Source organism: Peromyscus eremicus, chromosome 12 (genome assembly GCF_949786415.1).
Source record: "Peromyscus eremicus chromosome 12, PerEre_H2_v1, whole genome shotgun sequence".
In the NCBI taxonomy this organism is placed as follows: domain Eukaryota; kingdom Metazoa; phylum Chordata; class Mammalia; order Rodentia; family Cricetidae; genus Peromyscus; species Peromyscus eremicus.
The window spans coordinates 62,058,386-62,076,896 of NC_081428.1; the positions used below are offsets into that span (position 1 = coordinate 62,058,386).

The following is an 18,511-nucleotide window of genomic DNA, read 5'->3' on the forward strand; positions in this document are numbered from 1 at the left end:
AAAGTGTCTATGGCCAGGCATAGTGGTGCACACTTAATCCCAATACTTCGGAGGCAGAGGCAGGAGAATCTCTGTGAGTTAGAGATCAACCTGGTCTACACAGTGGGTTCCAGTACTACTCAAAGAGACCCTTTTTCCAGAAGAAAAAAAAAAGTATTCTGAGATAGGTGTGGTCACACGTGTCCTGTAATCCAGCATTTAGGTAGTAAAGGCAAAGACAGAAGTAAGAGGATCTAGAGTTGGAGTCCAGTTGGGAAACAGAGTTCTAGGTCTAAGAGATGCTGGTTCAACTCTCCTGTAAATCTGTAAGAAGGCTGCTCTCACAAGGAAGCTGCAAGTTTGGGCCAGAGACTCCTCAGACCTGTGACAACTTGACATTTACACTTCCTCCTATGGCACAGCCCCTGATGTCTGCAGCCTTCCTTTCTAAAGACTTAAGGCCCATAAGCTTGGCAAGAAGTATCAAGACTATCTGTTGCTGGGATAATCTTTTTTGTACACTGTGTGAAAAGGTGTCTCTGTCCTTCCTCACCTGCCTAAGGTACCTTCTGACTGGTTTAATAAAGAGTGAACAGCCAATAGCTAGGCAAGAAAGGATAGGCAGGATTTCCAGGGAGAGACGGAAACTCTGGGAAAGAATCTGAGGTGTGAGAGATTCACCAGTGATAATCACAGGAAATAGGACTTATGGTACTGAGGAGAGATAACAAGCCATGTGGCAAAACATAGATTAATATAAATGAGTTCATTTAAATTTTTAAGAGCTAGTTGGGAACAAGCCTATGCTAAGGCCAAGCTTTCAGAATTAATAAAAAGTCCCCATGTCATTATTTGGGAGCTGGCAGACCAAAGAAAGAGCCGTTGTTATAGTCAGTCCTGGAGCTGTGGTTGTAAGACACCTGGCATAGGAGCTGGGAATGGAACTCTTAGCCACTGAGTCATCTCTCCACCCCAATATGTTATGTTTTTTATTGAGTAATTGCCTTTTAATAGGCATTCAAAATTCACAATGTTTGAAATGAACATTCTGACTCTTTCTAGAGAAACTAAAGAAATATCTATTTCACCCAGACACCAAAGATAAGCCAAAGAAGAGATTCCATCCCAGTTCAGCTTGGGAAACCAATGAGTTCATTAGTCTTACAGGAACTGAGTGCTTACAGAAGCATGGATTGACTCAAAGACAAGCCACAACACCTACAATTCCCACCATGGGGAATGACCCACAAAAGCTTCACCACTAGATTCCCAACCACAGTCAACTGTCCACCTCCTGTATGCTCTAGCATCCCCTAAGACCAGGGGGAGCAAGATTATGTACAGCTTGTGGCTGGGGCTGGAATCTCAGGGGAAAGTAACATTTCCCTTTCCCTTCAATGAGGAAATGACAATAGCCCTATCTCATGACCTGTGGCTGATCCCAGCTTCTCTGATGAAAGACAGGGATGCCACGTCACACCTAGAGAGCAAGTTCCACTATCCAGTGAAAAGAATTTCTTTCCTTTTGGCTCTTAACCTATTTGTTTTTCCCCCTAAAATAATATTTCCTAAGTATCACTGTAGAAGTGTAGATATCTACACTAATACACAGTATCTTTTAAAAATATCATAGATATGTATATATAGTTGGTTTTGCCCCCTTTTGTACTTACCATTAGATAAATATTTAAATGAAACACCACCAAATCTGAGTGATGATTCCATATAAACTTATTTTATTTTTTATGTTTATGGTATTAGGGATTGAAACCAGGACCTCCTGCATACAAAGCATGTACTCTTGGCTACACCCCCAGACTATTTCATTATAAAACGTTTGCCTATTTTTTTAATATGGCTACACACACAAAATATTCATTGTGCCAATTTGTCATAATTTCTTTAATACTCTTTCCACTCTTGCTATAAAATAAGCCTACAGTAATTAAATTATTCATTTTTGTTTTTGCAATACAAATGGCTGAAAGTGGGATTGCTGAGTTATTGCGTAACAGGTTCGTCTCTGATTGATGGTATCAACTCTTTTAGGAATGCCCTTTGGTGTTCAGGGGTCCCCACTGCTTTCCCCTTCTCGATGACCTGAACAGCTCGCAGCAAACCATCCTGCAGAGCCTGGTTCTTTACCATGTTGGTGATCATGAACGTGACGTCTTTGATGTACATCCGTCTTACATTAGCAGCATAGTGTTCTGCTTTGTTGCCGTGGGCAATGAAGAAGGTACAGAGTGCTGTGACATCTCTCTCTTGCAACCCATATTCCTCCAGGACAGACTCCCACACAATTCTAATGTGCTTGTTCTTGACTTGTCGTCTAAGGACGGAGGCTAAGGTTGGGAGACTTCTCCCCAGGTCTGGAAGCTTCTGAAGCACTCGAGTGTGTAAGCAGATAAGGACTTCAATGACATAGCTATATAAAATATTCAATTCCATTGAGGTGAACCTATGAGAAATGTGGAAAGCTCCTTAAATGGAATAGTCTGTGTACAAACGTAAGTTACATTTGATTAGGCTGACCCAATGTAAACCCAGTAGGAAACCAGCTATGTATTTCAGAAGTACGGCCTGCACCAAACTGCGTAGCTGAGTTCTCAGGCCACCCATTGGATGAGCGTCCCATGGTGAGGGAGTTCTGTTACTCATCCTCGTCCATAAGACCAGCCGGTAAGAGACTCACAGGGTGGGTACTGTGGTGCCTGGCATAAACACAGATCAATCTTTCTGAATGAAGGAAGCCAAGCCTGAATAATGCCGCTGGGACATACTAAACATAGTGGGAATGGCCACCGAAAGCTCTCACAAAGCCACAAAAGCCAGGATTTCTCAACTGTTGCTCACCCGAGGGCCAGAACTGCTGTCCATATCTCATCGTGGGCTGCTTGGCTTGCCAAAGTCTTGCTATGGTGTTCAAATTGCTGTGTCAGGTTATCCTTGGTGACGTCTAGTTCTCTGAATTGAATGTCTAGAGCTTGGAGCTTGTTCTCTACTCTACAGGATTAAAGAATCAAAGGTAAGTTCAGGCCAGGGTAAACCTAGGACTAATAGATTATTTACAACCCCTGCCAAATTTAGATAGGTACTTAAAGTTAAAATGTGACCAGGGTTTCCATTTGCCAAGCCCTCTACTGCCCTTGCTCTTCATGTTGGCAGACTTCTGGCTGTCTAATTAGTTGTTCCTGTGTCTTGTGCAACACTTAACACTTCACAGACTATCAACAAGCATTACTTCTCGTGACTCTAAGAAGCGAAGCTGTCAGTTGTTGCATTTTTAAGGACAGATTTATTTTGTGTGTGGAGGGAGGGGTCGGGGTGCATGTGTGGGAGCCAAAGGACAAATTGTAATTGTAGGAGTTATTTTCTCCTTCCACTGTGTGGGTCTTGGGGTGTCAACTCAGGTGGTAAGGCAAGTGCCTTTACCATTCCAACCATGTCACCAGCCCCATTTTTACTTTTTAGTGAGGGAAAGTTTGTTAGAGCTGTAAAAGTCCTGATTTTGCCTTTTTTTTTTTTTTTTTTTTTTTTGGTTTTTCGAGACAAGGTTTCTTTGTGTAGCTTGGCGCCTTGCTCTGACCAGGCTGCCCTGGAACTCACAAAGATCTGGCTGCTTCTGCCTCCCGAGTGCTGGGATTAAAGGTGTGCGCCACCACCGCCCGGCCTGATTTTGCCATTTTATAGATAAAGAAATTAAGTTTGAAAAAGACCAAATCACTTAAGTGACTAGCACTAGAACCAGTGGACATAATAAAGTGGCTTTCTTTACCCTGTTAGGACTTTGCAGATCCATTTTTACTTCAAGGATCAGCTCAAATTCTACTCTGTGTGTGTGTGTGTGTGTGAGAGAGAGATGGTAATGCTGGGGACTGAACCTAGGGCTTCATACCTTCTATGCCCGAGTTCTACCACTGAACTATGTCCAGCCCTCCATACTCTTCTTAAACCCACTCTCTGGGAAACCCTTGCCTCTATCATGCAATACTTCTTGTTAGTTTGCTTTGCACGAAGTAAAGTATAAATTCTACATAGGAGATCAGTGGCCATTTCTTAGACATATTATTCCTGTCTCCCAATAACTAGCAGAGGCATTATAGAGAAATGGTAACTTATGTCCAGGTCATACAGCTGACACCTATGATGAGAAAGAATGACCTGCTGAACGGTCACAAGGGGACTGAAGTAGCTTGAGTAGCCCCAAACACCAGAGGCACCATAGCACTGAGATTGCACCTAAATGAGCCACAAAGAGCTAGGGTGACAACTCACTGGCCTGAAAACACCACATGGTCTTTAAATGAAGGAAGGGTTAAGAAAATAGTTATCTCTCCAGTGACCTCAACACTTTGTGGCTGCCCAAGATCATGTCCTGACCCTGGTCTCTTGGTCCTCAGTTTCTCCCAATAGTACCTGAGTTTCAGGTACCACTTTTCTCTTAGACGTATACTCTCATCTGTTACGTGCATTTCTCCCTAGGTGGAGACATCAAATCCAACTGTCCTAAGCTTAACTTTATGAACTCTCTCCTCCACCTTCAGAAATTGTAATGGAGGAATTTTCTCTCAGTTTTGGTACCAATTTACCCCTAGATAAAAGTTGGTATGAAATGTGTATTTTATAGGAGTATGAAGCCTGTGAGGCTTATATGCAGCAACCTCTGTTTTCCAGTCAAAACTACGCCACCTGACTGTCTTTAACTTTAGACTTGAAGCTGTAGTGCTGTAGATTATTGCTAGTTTGAACTCTAGAGATGAGCTGTAGCTTGTTGATAACAGTTTATAATTGCAGAAGTTCTTTGGAATACCCCGCCAAAAGACATGCAGACCACTCTAATAGATGTTTAAAAAGAATGTACAGATGGCTCATCAGGTTAAGGTGCTTACTGCTGACCTGGTGACCTAACTTCCCTCCCTTAGCCCCACATGGTGGAAGGAGAAAACCAACTCCTTCAAGTTTTCCTGTGACTTCCACATGGGTGCCTGTGGCATACACAACTCCTCCCACCACATAAATAAATAAATATATTTATTATATATTAGAGCTGGGCGGTGGGGGGGCACGCCTTTAATCCCAGCACTCGGGAAGGAGAGGCAGGTAGATCTCTGTGAGTTCAAGGCCTGCCTGGTCTTCAGAGCTAGTTCCAGGACACTTAGGGCTACACACACACACACACACACACACACACACACACACACACACACACACAAAACTGTCTCAAAAAACAAAAACAAAAACAAACAAACAAAAAAAGGGCTGAAGAAATGGGTTAGTGGATAAATGTACTTGTTCTTGAAGACCTGGGTTTGACTCCCAACCCCCACATGGTGACTCATAGCTGTTGATACCTCCAGTTCTAGGGGATCTAATGCCCTCTTCTGACCTCTGAGGGAATCAGGCACACATGTGGTACACATAAAATAAATAATGTGGTACACATAAAATAAATAATTCTAAAAAGAATTTTTAAATTAAAAAATGTAAATCTGAGAGTAATGTTTCCTACCACAATCCCCTAGCTTAGTTAACAGCCTTACGGTTCATTCAATTGTTTGAATTAGAAATCTAAAAATAATTCTCAACCCCTCACCCACAACTGATATCTATTTAACTCAACTCCCACCTGTCATACCCAGTAAACCAGTCCATCACCTTTACCCTGGTCCTAGGACTACAGTAGTATTACTGGGCCCTTGCTCCAGCCTCCAATTCATCCTTCACACATTTCTCTAAAATACTGTTATGATCATATTTTTAGATTTATTTACTTATGTATATGAGTGCTCTATCTGCATGTATGTCTTTATGCCAGAAACGGGCATCAGATCCCACTACAGATAGTTATGAGCCACCATGTGGCTGCTGGGAATTGAACTCAGGACCTCTAGAAGAGCAGCCAGTGCTCTTAACCACTGAGCCATCTCTCCAGCCCTATTGTGATCATTTAACTCAGCTAAAAATGTATTTTTATGCCACCTGACTTTAAGAGATGAACTGGATCTCCTCACCAAGAAGCATAATGCCTTTCTGAGTCTTCTCACACATTCTAGTTGCTAATCTGTAATTCCAATCTTTTATGAGGTCAAAATGTAGTTTCCTCACTATAAAATTCCTCCTATTTATTTCCTCATAAACTCACTCAGATGCTATGATCCAACAAAGTATCCCTCTGTGAAGAGCCGCTTCCTTAGGCCAAATGCATCGATCCCTCCTTCATGTTCCTTTGGCCTTTTTGGAACATCACTAGTATAAGGTCACGTGTATTAAACTGTATTTTAAAAAACAATTCTACTATTCCTGTAGGCTATGAGCTCTTCAAGGGAAATAGTCACATTTTACTTATGTCTGTGAATCTAGCATGAATTAAATGGAATTATAGCATATTAAAGCAGATTTTTCTTGATTCCATGCATGCGTGTGTGTGTGTGTGTGTGTGTGTGTGTGTGTGTGTGTGTGTGTGCGCGCGCGCGCACACATGCAGATACAGAAGATTTAAAAACCAGGGCCTTTCAACTACACAAACATTCTACTACTGAGCTAAATCCCAACCCCAAAGATTTTTCTTTATTATCAGTTTACATATTTTTTGAACCCGCAAGACTCCAAACACTTTAGCAAACACAGTTCTTATAGTATGGCTGCTGTTCTCTGCTTATTTCTACTCTTCATTCTTCACTCCCCATCTTGTGAGAAGAGTAGACCCTGGCCTGTTCCCTCCCTGGAGCCCCGAGCCACCTTCTCATTGCTTCCTTCAAGGATATCAGGGTTGTGCTGTCATGGTTCATCTTCTTTAGGAAGGGCAAAGGAAACAAAGCAAGATGGAAACCCTGTGGAGGTGGAGAGCTGCTGTTTTCCTCTCCGCAACAGGCAGCAGCAGTGGGAGCATCCTATCTAAACTCTGCCTGGAAGGTCACTAAGTACGTGAAGCTTTTAATAGCTTCAACATCCAAATATAGTTTCAAAGAACCAATGGTGTGAACACAGGTGTCCTGGAGTGCACTATGACATTTGCCTTTGAGAACAGACCAAGCCACTATAGGACAACAAGGCACCGTCCACAAGTACAGCTTTGTTTATACTGGAAAACAAACATATATGCTACTCTACAATTAAATTTGATGGAGATGCTACTTTCATTTAAAAAAATATTTATTTGCTGTACATGAGTGTTTTGTGTGCACATAAGTCTGTGCACCAGGTGCCAGAAGAGGGTGACAGATCCCCTGGAACTAGAGCTACAGATAGTTGTGAGCTCTCATGTGGGTGCTGGGGGGCCAACCTAGGTCCTACAGAAGAGCAATAACAAGTGTTGTTGTTGTTTTGTTGTTTTGTTGTTTTCAGACAGGGTCTCTCTGTGTAGCCCTGGCTATCCTGGAACTCTCTGTGTAGACCAGGCTAACCTAGAACTCAGAGATCTGCCTACTTCTGCTCCCAAGTGAAGGGATTAAGGATGTGAGCCACCATGCCTAGCTAACAAGAGCTTAACTGTGAGCTATCCTCCAGCCCCGGGTTTCATATTTTAGTTGCTTTTTTAAAAAACTAAATTACAATCTAAATCAGTTTTTAAAGAGTGCCTTACATTTTTATGATGATAATGATGGTTTTAAAGTTAAAAATCTAACCAATGGTAGAAATTATTGAGGGTGTCTAGTAGTATCAAATGAGGAACTGACAGAAAAATACACATGAAACAGGATTCTCTGTGGTACAGTGGTTTGAGTCTGTAGTCCCCCTTTCAGGAGACTAACACAGGAAGGTCTTCCCAGCCTATGAACTCAAGGCCAAACTGGGCCACATCTCAGAATCCTTTCTCAAAACACAAACAAGTTACCTGTTGTTATTATTTTAAAAAATGTAGTAAATAGGCACAGACTCCAAAAATCATAGACGATGACAGTAGGCCATGAAGGTTGATTAGGAAAATGCTCACACTGAGTGTGGGTCTTATCCTTAAAGGGAAGTGTTATTATCGGAGGGGGGGGCGGATAAGAGGTATACTACAGACTGCAGAATTTGTACGAGCAAGATCACAGAGATGGCAATGGTAACTGACTAGTTCAGGAACTATGAGTGTATGTTTGTTTCTTTGTTTTTTTGAGACAGGGGTTTGCTATAACTCTCTAGCCAAGCCCTGCCTCTACCTCGCAATCCTCTTTGCCCTTGCTTCCCAAGTGCTAGGGCTACAGGTGTGCACCAAGTCCCGCTTAGGAAGGTGTTTTGATCAAATGATTCATGTGAGCTTAAGAAAACATTTAAGCTTATAAGAACTAAGTCATGTTTGTTCACTCACTGAAGAATTTCTTCCCATCAATACTTATTGAACATCATAAATGGTAATTAAATGAATAATACCTGTGAATGATGAGAAGGCAAAAATCCTCCTCCCCAGGGAATATGCTAACAGAGAGGAACGGGGATAACAAAGCTAAAAATGCTGCTGTATAGCAAAGCAGTCAGCAGAGTGAAGAGACCACCTACAGAACAGGAGAATGTAATTACAAATCACACCTTAAACAAGGGCAAACATCTAAAATATATACAAACCTCCAAAACCTCAACAGTAACATACTAAAAATAACACAATTTTATTTTATTTTATTTACTTTGTTTGTTTTGTTTTATTTTGTTTTTTGAGACAGGGTTTCTCGGTGTAGTTTTGGTGCCTGTCCTGGATCTCGCTCCGTAGACCAGGCTGGCCTCGAACTCACAGAGATCAGCCTGGCTCTGCCTCCCGAGTGCTGAGATTAAAGGCATGCGCCACCACCGCCCGGCCACAATTTTATTTTAAAAATTTGAGGTTTATTTATTTTTATATATACATGTGTTTTGGCTGCATGTGTCTGTGTACCATGTGCATGCAGTACCCATGGAGGCCAGCAGAGGGTTCAGATCCCCTTGGAACTGGAGTTACAGATGGCTGTTAGCAGCTATATGGGCAATGGGAATCAAACCAGGGTCCTTTGGAAGAGCAGCCACCTCTCCATCTAGGACAATAAACCTGCCTGAGATTTTGAAACTGAAGGAAAGTGTGATGGCTATTCTTGTCAACTTGACTACATATGGAATTAATTGAAATCCAAAAATGGAGGATACAGCTGTGAGGGGTTTTTGCTTAATTTGAAGTAGGTCAATCCACTTCTAATCTGGATCTTTGAGATAGGAAGGCACATGCCTTTAATCTGGATCTTTGCTTTATCCCAGCCCCCAACTTCAGCAGGCATTCCCTGAGAACACAACAGCCAAGCCTGCCAGAGAAGCAAATAGGCCAGCAAAGCAGATTAGCTAAGAGCTTCATATCTCCATTCTGCCTACTCTCCTCCATATCCAGTGCCCAGTCCCATGAGCTCTGTGGCAGACTACCAGTTGTGGCCTCTCTTCATTCTCTGTCCCCATTCCCAGAGGACTAGGCAGATTCTGGTGGAACAATCTGTTTTCCTCCCTCCAAGAAACTCCCTCAGCCTTTCCCCCTCCTAGTGCATCGCCATTCCTAAGTATCAGCTTCCAATACCTAGAAACACATTTTACCTGGAACCCCCAGTGGCCACACCTATCAGGATCCCAGAATAATTTCCTACCAGACAACACACAGTCACTACACTCTCCAAAGAACCAGATAGTGCAACAGTAACCAAGGAACAAAACACCCACCTCATAAAGACAACCAGATGTCAGCACCTAGAATTACAATCTTCCCAAACCCAGATGCCTAGATGCCAGCATAAAAACACAACAACAGCCAGGACAATATGTCTCCACTAGAGCCCAGCAACCCTACTGCAGTAGGCTCTGAGTATTGCACCAGAGCTGAAACACAAGGCAAAGACCTTAAAATAGCTTTTATGAATATGAGAGAAGCCCTTCAAAAGGAAATAAATCCCTTAAAGAAATGTACGAAAGAAAAAAAGCGTGGAAGGGAGTAAAGGTTCAAGACCTGAAAGTGGAAATAGAATCAATAAAGAAAACCCAAACGGGCTAGAGAAATGGCTCAGTGGTTAAGAGCACTGGCTGCTCTTCTGGAGGACCTGGGTTCAATTCCCAGCACGTACATCTGGGCATCTCACAACTGTCTATAACTCCAGTTCCAGAGAATCTGACACCCTCACACAGACATATATGCTAGCAAAACACAAATGCACATAAAATAAATTTAAAAAAGAAAGAAAACTCAAACTAAGGGAATGTCCTAGGAGAGCTATCCATTTCTGCTCTGACTCAAGATGTTACTTCTGCTTCACTCTGATATAGGGGAAACCCTGCAGAAATGCAGCAATCTCCTCCGGCTCTGGCGACATGTTGTTACTCCTTCCCACCCCCCACCCCCTTAGTCCCCCTAAGGGAACCTCTCAGAAAGGTTCTTCTGCTCATGCCAGTGAAAGATCTTCACCCAAAACTCTTTTAAGAAATTTGGTACTGCCGGGCGGTGGTGGCGCACACCTTTAATCCCAGCACTGGGGAGGCAGAGCCAGGTGGATCTCTGTGAGTTCAAGGCTAACCTGGGCTACCAAGTGAGTCCCAGGAAAGGCGCAAAGCTACACAGAGAAATCCTGTCTCGAAAAACAAACAAACAAACAAACAAACAAAATTTGGGAAGGAGTCGTCCAGGAAAATGGCTGCCTCCACCAGGGTAGGAAAGGACAGCCCACAACTGAATAGGCAGAGGGGCTTATATAGGGCTTCTTGGGGTTGGAGTTTCTCCAGGGAGAAGATTTTCTCCTCAGGGATTGGTTAGTTTTCCTGCTCAGGGATGGGTTGGTTTAGTCGGTCAGGGGCAGAGTTGGTTCTGGTTTCAGGGCCAAACTGTGTTCCTTTGGCTCTGGTTTCAGGGTCAGGGTGTGTTTCTTAGGTTCTAGGTTCAGGGCTAAAGTGTTTCACTGGCTCAGGTCTCAGAGTCAGGGTGTGTTTCCTCCACTAGCTCTGGTTTCAGGGCCAGGGTGGGTTTCTTAGGCTGGCCATTTTCCCCTACAATCATAAACCAAATGCTCCCCAGTAATGACATGAAGGCTTATTATTTGTTGTGTGACATTTTGTTTGTGTATTGACAAAGCTTGCTTGGGGTCAGAGGGTGGGGCTAGCTACTAATTAACCAAACAGGCCTGGAGAGCAGTACAGAGAGGAGACAGGAAATGACAAGGCAGGGGGGAGAAAGGAAGTGCTAAGGCAGGGCAAAGACAAGATCTCAGCCCTTTTCAACTGGAGGAACAGAAGAGGTAGGAAGCTCCCCTGCTTCTCTGATCTTTCAAGTTTTTACCCCAATACCTGACTCCCAGTTTTTATTGATAAGATTAATTAGATTTATGCTTCATCTGGTGCTGTGGAAAATCCTTCGTACACTGTAAAGATTTATCACTGTGATTGGTTTAATGAACATGCTGCCTGGCCAATAGCTGAACAGGATAAAGTTAGGCAGGAAAGCCAAACTGAGAATGATGAGATGAAAAAGGGAGGAGTCAGGATTGTCAGCCAGAGAACAAGTCAGACACACAAAATGGAATAGTGGTAAAAGCCACAAGCCTCGAGGTAGCACATAGATGAATAGAAATGGGTTAATTTAAGTTGTAAGAGCTAGCTAGTAACAAGACTGAGCTATCGGCCAAGTATCTATAATTATTATAAGCCTCTGTGTGGTAATTTGGGAAGCAACTCCTGGGTATTTGGGAATAGAGTCAGGATAGAGAAATGTCTGATTGCAATTATTAATTATGAAAGCTCAGCTGATAGCTTAGGCTTGTTACTAACTAGCTTTCACAATTTAAATTAACCCATTTTTTTAAACTACTTTTTGTCTTGTGTCTTTATTACCTTAACCATATACTGCCCATGCTGCTTCCTCTCCATCTGGCTGGTGACTCCACCCTTCTTCCCAGCAGTCTTTCTGCCCCCCAAATCCTGCCTAGGTATTGGCCATTTAGCTTTTTATTAAACCAATCCAAGTGACACTTCTTCACAGTGTACAAAAAGATTATTCCACAACAAAATGGACCTAACAAATATTTACGGAACATTTCATCTCAACACAAAGGAATATTCCTTCTCAGCACCTCATGGAACTCTTTCTAAAACTGACCACATACTCAGACACAGAGCAATCTCAACAGATACAAGAAAATTGAAATAACTCCCTGCATCCTATCAGACCACCATAGATTAGAGCTGGATAAACAACAGGAGGTTTACAAACTCATGGAAACTGAACAACTCACTACTGAATGAACAATGGGTCAAGAGAGAGATTAATAAAGACTTTCTACAATTGAATAAAAATGAACACACAACACACCCAAACTTAGAGGACACAATGAAGGTCATTCTAAGACCAAGTTTATAGCACTAAGTGTCTACATTAAAAAAAAAAAATTGGAGCAATCTCATACCAGCAACTTAAAAGCACACCTGAAAGTTCTAGAACAAAGAGAAGAAATCATACCCAAAAGGAGCAGATGGCAAGTAATAATCAAACTCAGGGCTGAAATGAATAAAATAGAAACAATACAAAGAATCAATGAAACAAAGAGTTGGTTCTTTGAGAAAAATCAGTAAGATTGACAAACCCTTATCCAAATTAATTAAAAGACAGAGAGAGAATATCCAAATTAACAAAATCAGAAGTGAAAAGTGGGACATAACAATAGACACCGAGGAAATCCAGAGAGACATAAGGACATACTTTAAAAATCTGTATTCCGCCGAATTAGAAAACCTAGAAGAAATGAGTAATTTCCTTGATACATACCACATGCCAAAGTTAAAGGTAGGATAAGCAATTTAAACAGACCTATAATCCCTAATGAAATAGAAGCAGTAATTAAAAGTCTCCCCTTCTCCCCCAAAAAAGCCCAGGGCCAGATGGTTTTACCACAGAATTCTACCAGGGTTTCACAGTAGAGTTAATGCCAATACTCCTCAAATTATTCCATAAAATAGATTGTCCAATTCATTTTATGGGGCCATAGTACCCTGATACCCAAACCACATAAAGACTCAACAAAGAAAGAGATTTCAATTTCCCTTATGAACAAAGATGGAAAAATTCTCAATAAAATACTTGCAAACCAAATCCAAGCACACATCAAAAACAACACCATGATCAACCCAGAGATTCAGGGATGGTTCAACATACACAAACTGATAACTGTAACTCATCATATTAACAAATTGAAAGACAGAACTACATGGTCATCTCATTAGATGCAGAAAAGGCTGCTGACAAAATCCAACACCCCTTCATGATAAAAATCCTGGAAAGATTAGGGACACAAGGGACATACCTCAACATAATAAAGGCAGTTTACAGCAAGCCCATAGCCAACCTCAAATGGAGAGAAACTCAAAGCAATTCCACTAAAGTCAGGAATAAGACAAAGTTGTCCACTCTGTGTGTGTGTGTGTGTGTGTGTGTGTGTGTGTGTGTGTGAGAGAGAGAGAGAGAGAGAGAGAGAGAGAGAGAGAGAGAGCGAGAGCACAAGCACATGTGAAAGTCAGAGGACATCTTTGTAGAGACTTTCTCCTAGGCTATCTTACATGGGTTCTGGGTGTTGAATTCAGATTGGTAGCTTGCACAGCAAGTAGCTAACCTGAGGGCCTGAGGACTGCATTGTTACTACTTCGAGACAGGGTCTCACTATGTAGCCCTGGCTGGCCTGGAACTCACTATGTAGACCAGGGAGGCCACAGAGAGAGCACCTATCTTGGCTTTCAGAGTTCTGGGGTTAAGGTGTGCTCCACCACATCTGGCCCCAATGACTGCATTCTTTTTTTTTTTTTTTTTTTGAGACAGGGTTTCTCTGTGTAGCTTTGCACCTTTCCTGGAACTCTGTAGACCAGGCTGGCCTCGAACTCAGAGATCTGCCTGGCTCTGCCTTCCAGTGCTGGGATTAAAGGTGTGTGCCACCACCGCCGGCGACTGCATTCTTTTAAAAGAAAAAAAATTATTAAATGTTTAGGGCTTATCACTAACTCTCATACTAAAATTGTGTATAAAGTTGCTTAAATAGGTCCAAATCCAACATTAGGTATTAGCATCTTATACATATGGTTCATGAGCAACTATGAATTCAAATCTAAATTATTAAATGCAAGCCAAATTACAACTATTTAAATAGCAGCATTAATTTACTATGAGCTGAGGCTGTTTCACTAAAACCGAATCACCTGTCGAATGTGTCTGAAGCTGCTTTAGAGCAGGTTCTTTCACACTGGACAAGATACTGTCACAGACAGAGAAATGACTCATCATAAACTTCTCTAGAGAAAGGCATGTGCACATGCCTGTAACTCAGCACTTAGGAAGTGGAGGCAGGAAAATCAGGAGTTCAGGGTCATCCTCTGTAGATGTAACCAACCGTCTTATTAAATAAGAAACACAGAGCCGATTCAGAGAAGAAAGCCAAGAGGTCAGAGCCAAGAGCCTCACCCTTCCTGCTTCAGCGATCCCCTTCAGCCAAGAGTGCTCTCCGAAAGGGAGCTACTTCCTGTGTGTTTGTCTTTATAGTCTTTCTGTTCTGCCTTCTCATTGGTTGTAAACCCAAACACATAACTGCCTCTGTAGAGACTTCCAGGTCTTGTATGGTTGGTACTGAGATTAAAGGCATGTGTTTCCAATGCTGGCTGTATCCTTTTACACACCGAGATCTACCTAGCTCTGTCTACCAAGTGCTGGGATTAAAGGTGTGCGCTACCACCGCCACACTCTTGCTATGGCTCTAATAGCTCTGACCCCCGGGCAACTTTATTTATTAACATACAATTAAAATCACATTTCAGTACAAGTAAAATACCACATTTCCCCTTTTCTATTTTAATAAAAAGAAAAATGAAAAAGGTTATAACTAACAAAAGAAAAACTATACACAAAAGTACAATAACTATATACAATATATACAAGTAATAAATACCTAAACAATGTCTAGTCCATTTGTATTTGACAAATTCAGAGAAAATAATTTCATTATCTATCCTATTTTGGTAAGTCCAAAATGTATCTAATTCACTTTCTATGCTAATTAATCTTCAACTATAACTAACTAACCTTCAACTATAACTAACTAATCTTCAACTATAACTAACTAATCTTCAACTCCCTCAGAGACCCAAGAAGGAAATAATATTAGCTAACAAAAATAAAAACAGGAAGTGCATGCAAGCAACTTCCAAAAAATTTGTGAGTTAAAAGAAACAGCCAGCTGCCTGGACAGTCACCTGAGGTTTCTCCGCAGTGCTGGGGCATCATCTTCAGCCTACAGGCTTAGCGTATCTGACAGACTCATTTGTGAAGTAGGATGTACACAAAGTCAACAGTTCAACCTCACATTGGGTGAGAGCAGTCCATGTACCAGAAACACCTGAATTCCACTAGTGTCATGTCATGATTCAGGATTTTAAATTCTGGAAATTGTTCATGGTTTTTTAATTCAGCTGTCCATTCTTCTTGGCTGTGTATATATGGCTTCATCTCAGCATCCCGTTCTTCTCCACATCCCTCTATTAAATGCCAGTCTACTATTGAGAGGCGTGAGCTTAGTTACTCTTCAAGAATAACTGTTTCAGCTGCTGTTCCATTGCACATCAGAAGCCATCGGCCCACTGCCTGTTCAGCTGCCTTCGAAGAAAAGGGCACTGTACCTTTTCCGAATTGCAAAGACCACTTCAGGGATGGTGCCATATTGTCCTGGCCTCAGAAGATGCCTTTTGATAAAGCCATAACCACACTTGTTTTGGCAAGAATCAGTAGTCCTTTGTTTCATGTCCTGTCTGTCCATTTTGTCCTGTTGATTCGAGGATACTTTGTTGTCCAGTGGCTAACTTTTGCCACAATGAAAGTTAACTCCATATGCAGTTTCTTCAATGCCCATATTTTCTCTGAAGTAGATTGGTACTGCCAGGAGCCGACATGTCTCATAGTCATAACAAAAAAGAAAAATTTTCTAAATTATTAAAACATTTTAAATGCCATATTCTGTAGATCTCTGAAGGGTTTGAAGATGACCTGTCTAAAATATATCTGCTCAATTTTTAAAACATATCTAATATGACTACAAGTTCTATTGTAATGTCTAACTACTAACTTTCATTTCTTTATATCCTAATAGTTGGTAATAATAACATTCAAGGATCAGAAAATTGCATTGTTAAATGAACGGTATAAGTACAATTAGAAATATACATATAGCATTTTCTAACAATATCAATTTCAATATATATAATTTGTATACAATATAAAACAATCCAATCCAATGTAAAGTATTTAAAACTAGTAATTGTCTTTTTCTTCTTTTCTTTCTCTTTTTTAAAACAAGAACCTTAAATCTAATCTCCTTTGCTTAGCCTTTTCCCTAACCCTTAACAACTTGTAACCAACCCCCCTAAACAATGAAAATTATCCCAGACCCAAAACCCATTAAAAAGACCAAAAAACCACCCGCCCCACACCACTTCTTTGGGAATATGGGCGTCGTATTCTTAAAATTGCTTCCTGCTGGGTATGGGCGAAGTTATCTTTATCCTGAAAGAAAAATTTTAGGTTAATTGTCAAATTCTAGGAAAGGTAACTATATCCTTTATTATCCAGTCTGTGTATAATGCCGAAGTTCAGGGTTTATCTCAAGTCCTTATTCAAGTAGTCTTTGAGACTGGATCATCTCAGCTAGTCATCTCAAAATTGCTCTGAGTACCTTGTAGTTCAAAGCTGATCTGTAGATGATGTTTGTCAGCTTAGTGATGTTATTATTGTCCACGGGGAAATGTTGTTGTTGTGGGGCCCCATCTTCTTCCTGGAGACTTCAGTTGATGTTATGCCTGACCGTGAATTCCTGCAGAAAACTGATAAGAGACTCGAACACAAAGACATATACATGCAGCTAATTGAAGCCTTTTTTCTAGAATTAGTTAGTACTCTATATGACCATTCATATCTTAACAAAGTTTAAAATGTATATATATATATATATATATATATATATATATTAATCTTGTAAATTTTGATATAAAATTTATAGTTTAAGAAAAGTTTAAAGAATCAGAATAGAATCAAAGAGTTGAGATTAGTAACAGAATAGTCTCTTAATTAATTTGTCTTTTCTCCTGTCCCATAGCAGAAGATGGCTCTTTTATTCTGGCATGATACAGGGAGTTTGCATTTTCCTTTTAACAACATGCTTGAGTTTAAAGAACGAGAGAGCCATTCTCCAACTCCAAAGTCAGCTTTAAATTTTAATTGAACTGGGACTATTAGAAGACCAATAGTGTTAAATCTTTAGAGAAAAGCAGAAACAAACCTTTAGGAAGACATAAAATTTTTTAGATAATATATACCCATACACCGTTTCACTGTTTCCTGGGATAGATGATTTTCTTCAGTTGTCTCATTTGTCCAGTGTTCTTCAGATTCCTTAACCTTCATTCTCCTAAATGACAAAAACAAAAACCTTTCCCCAAGACTAATTTTGGGGATGTTTCTTTTGGCAAATTATTATCTGATTAAATGAAAAGGCATGTGTTACTGGTATAAGTTAGTTTAAATTGGATGTTCATGCTGGTTGATGAACTATCACCTCCTCTAATTAAGAGATCTCTGTTGTTCAAATGGAACCTAATCATGCCATAAGATACTACTGCCTCCTTAAACCTTCGTAAATCTAACATTTCAATTGGAGCCCAAATATTTTGTGTAGTCATTTCATTAGGCAACTGCTGTACGGTTACTGGATAAATTAAGGGTGACTGTGTGAAAACAGGCTTTCTTTCTGTAACCTTATGATCCAATCTTGAAACAACTTCACTGTTAATTTCTTCTGTCTGAATTTTTACAGGTTTAATAAGTTTTTCTAAAGCTGTCATCCTGGCACTTAAATTGACTATCTTTTTAAATAGTAAAATGAGGATAAGCATAGTAATAAACTTCATAATTCGATCAACATTAATCTTCTCGTATAGTTGTTCCATTGTCAGACTGCCTAAAATTTCAAACAAAGCCCAATTTTCTTCCAATGTACACATAAAACCCATTTTTTTTAATGTGGAAAAAATTTCTCTTTTAATTAGTTTCCTTTAAAATATCTGATATGTTAAGTGACTTACCAAGTCTGCGTAGAACAGAAGAAATCCGAGAGAATTTCAAAACAGCCACCTAGTGTCCGAGGTGTGAATCCAGAGAGAGAGAGAGAGAGAGAGAGAGAGAGAGAGAGAGAGAGAGACAGAGACAGAGACAGAGACAGAGAACAAGAAAACGTAGCTACGAGTTCTGCCTAAGAGCTTGAATCCAGCCACGTGTTCCCGCTTGAGCCCAGTCAAGCCTTGGCTCTGGCTTCCTTAGGCTCCAACCACGTGCGTTGGCTTTACAGGCAGGGGCCCTGTTCGGCAGGGCAGGCCTGAGTTGTTTGTAGCACTGGCTTTAAGCTAACCGATTGGGGCTACGGTCAGTCTGGCCTGAGGCCAAGCCGACCTGGGCCCAGACTAGGGAGCCGGCCACCCTGGCGGGAAACCGGACCTGCTGGCTGCCCAGGCAGGAAACCGGACCTGCCGCCAAGCCAAG

At 41.1% G+C, this 18,511-nt stretch overlaps 1 protein-coding gene across 1 annotated transcript in view; it reads right to left on the reverse strand.

Annotated features, from left to right (window-relative positions):
* Window positions 1-1,796: 1,796 nt before the first annotated feature.
* The window catches only part of Smco1 (single-pass membrane protein with coiled-coil domains 1), a 19,667-nt gene continuing 2,952 nt past the window's right edge, over window positions 1,797-18,511 (reverse strand). Inside the window, exons 2-3 of the mRNA XM_059277633.1 lie at window positions 2,836-2,985; window positions 1,797-2,440 (exon numbers count right to left, since the gene is read on the reverse strand). Coding sequence (XP_059133616.1) covers window positions 1,981-2,440; window positions 2,836-2,985 — 610 coding nt within the window. The 3' untranslated portion in view covers window positions 1,797-1,980. The remainder of the gene's footprint in view (window positions 2,441-2,835; window positions 2,986-18,511) is intronic.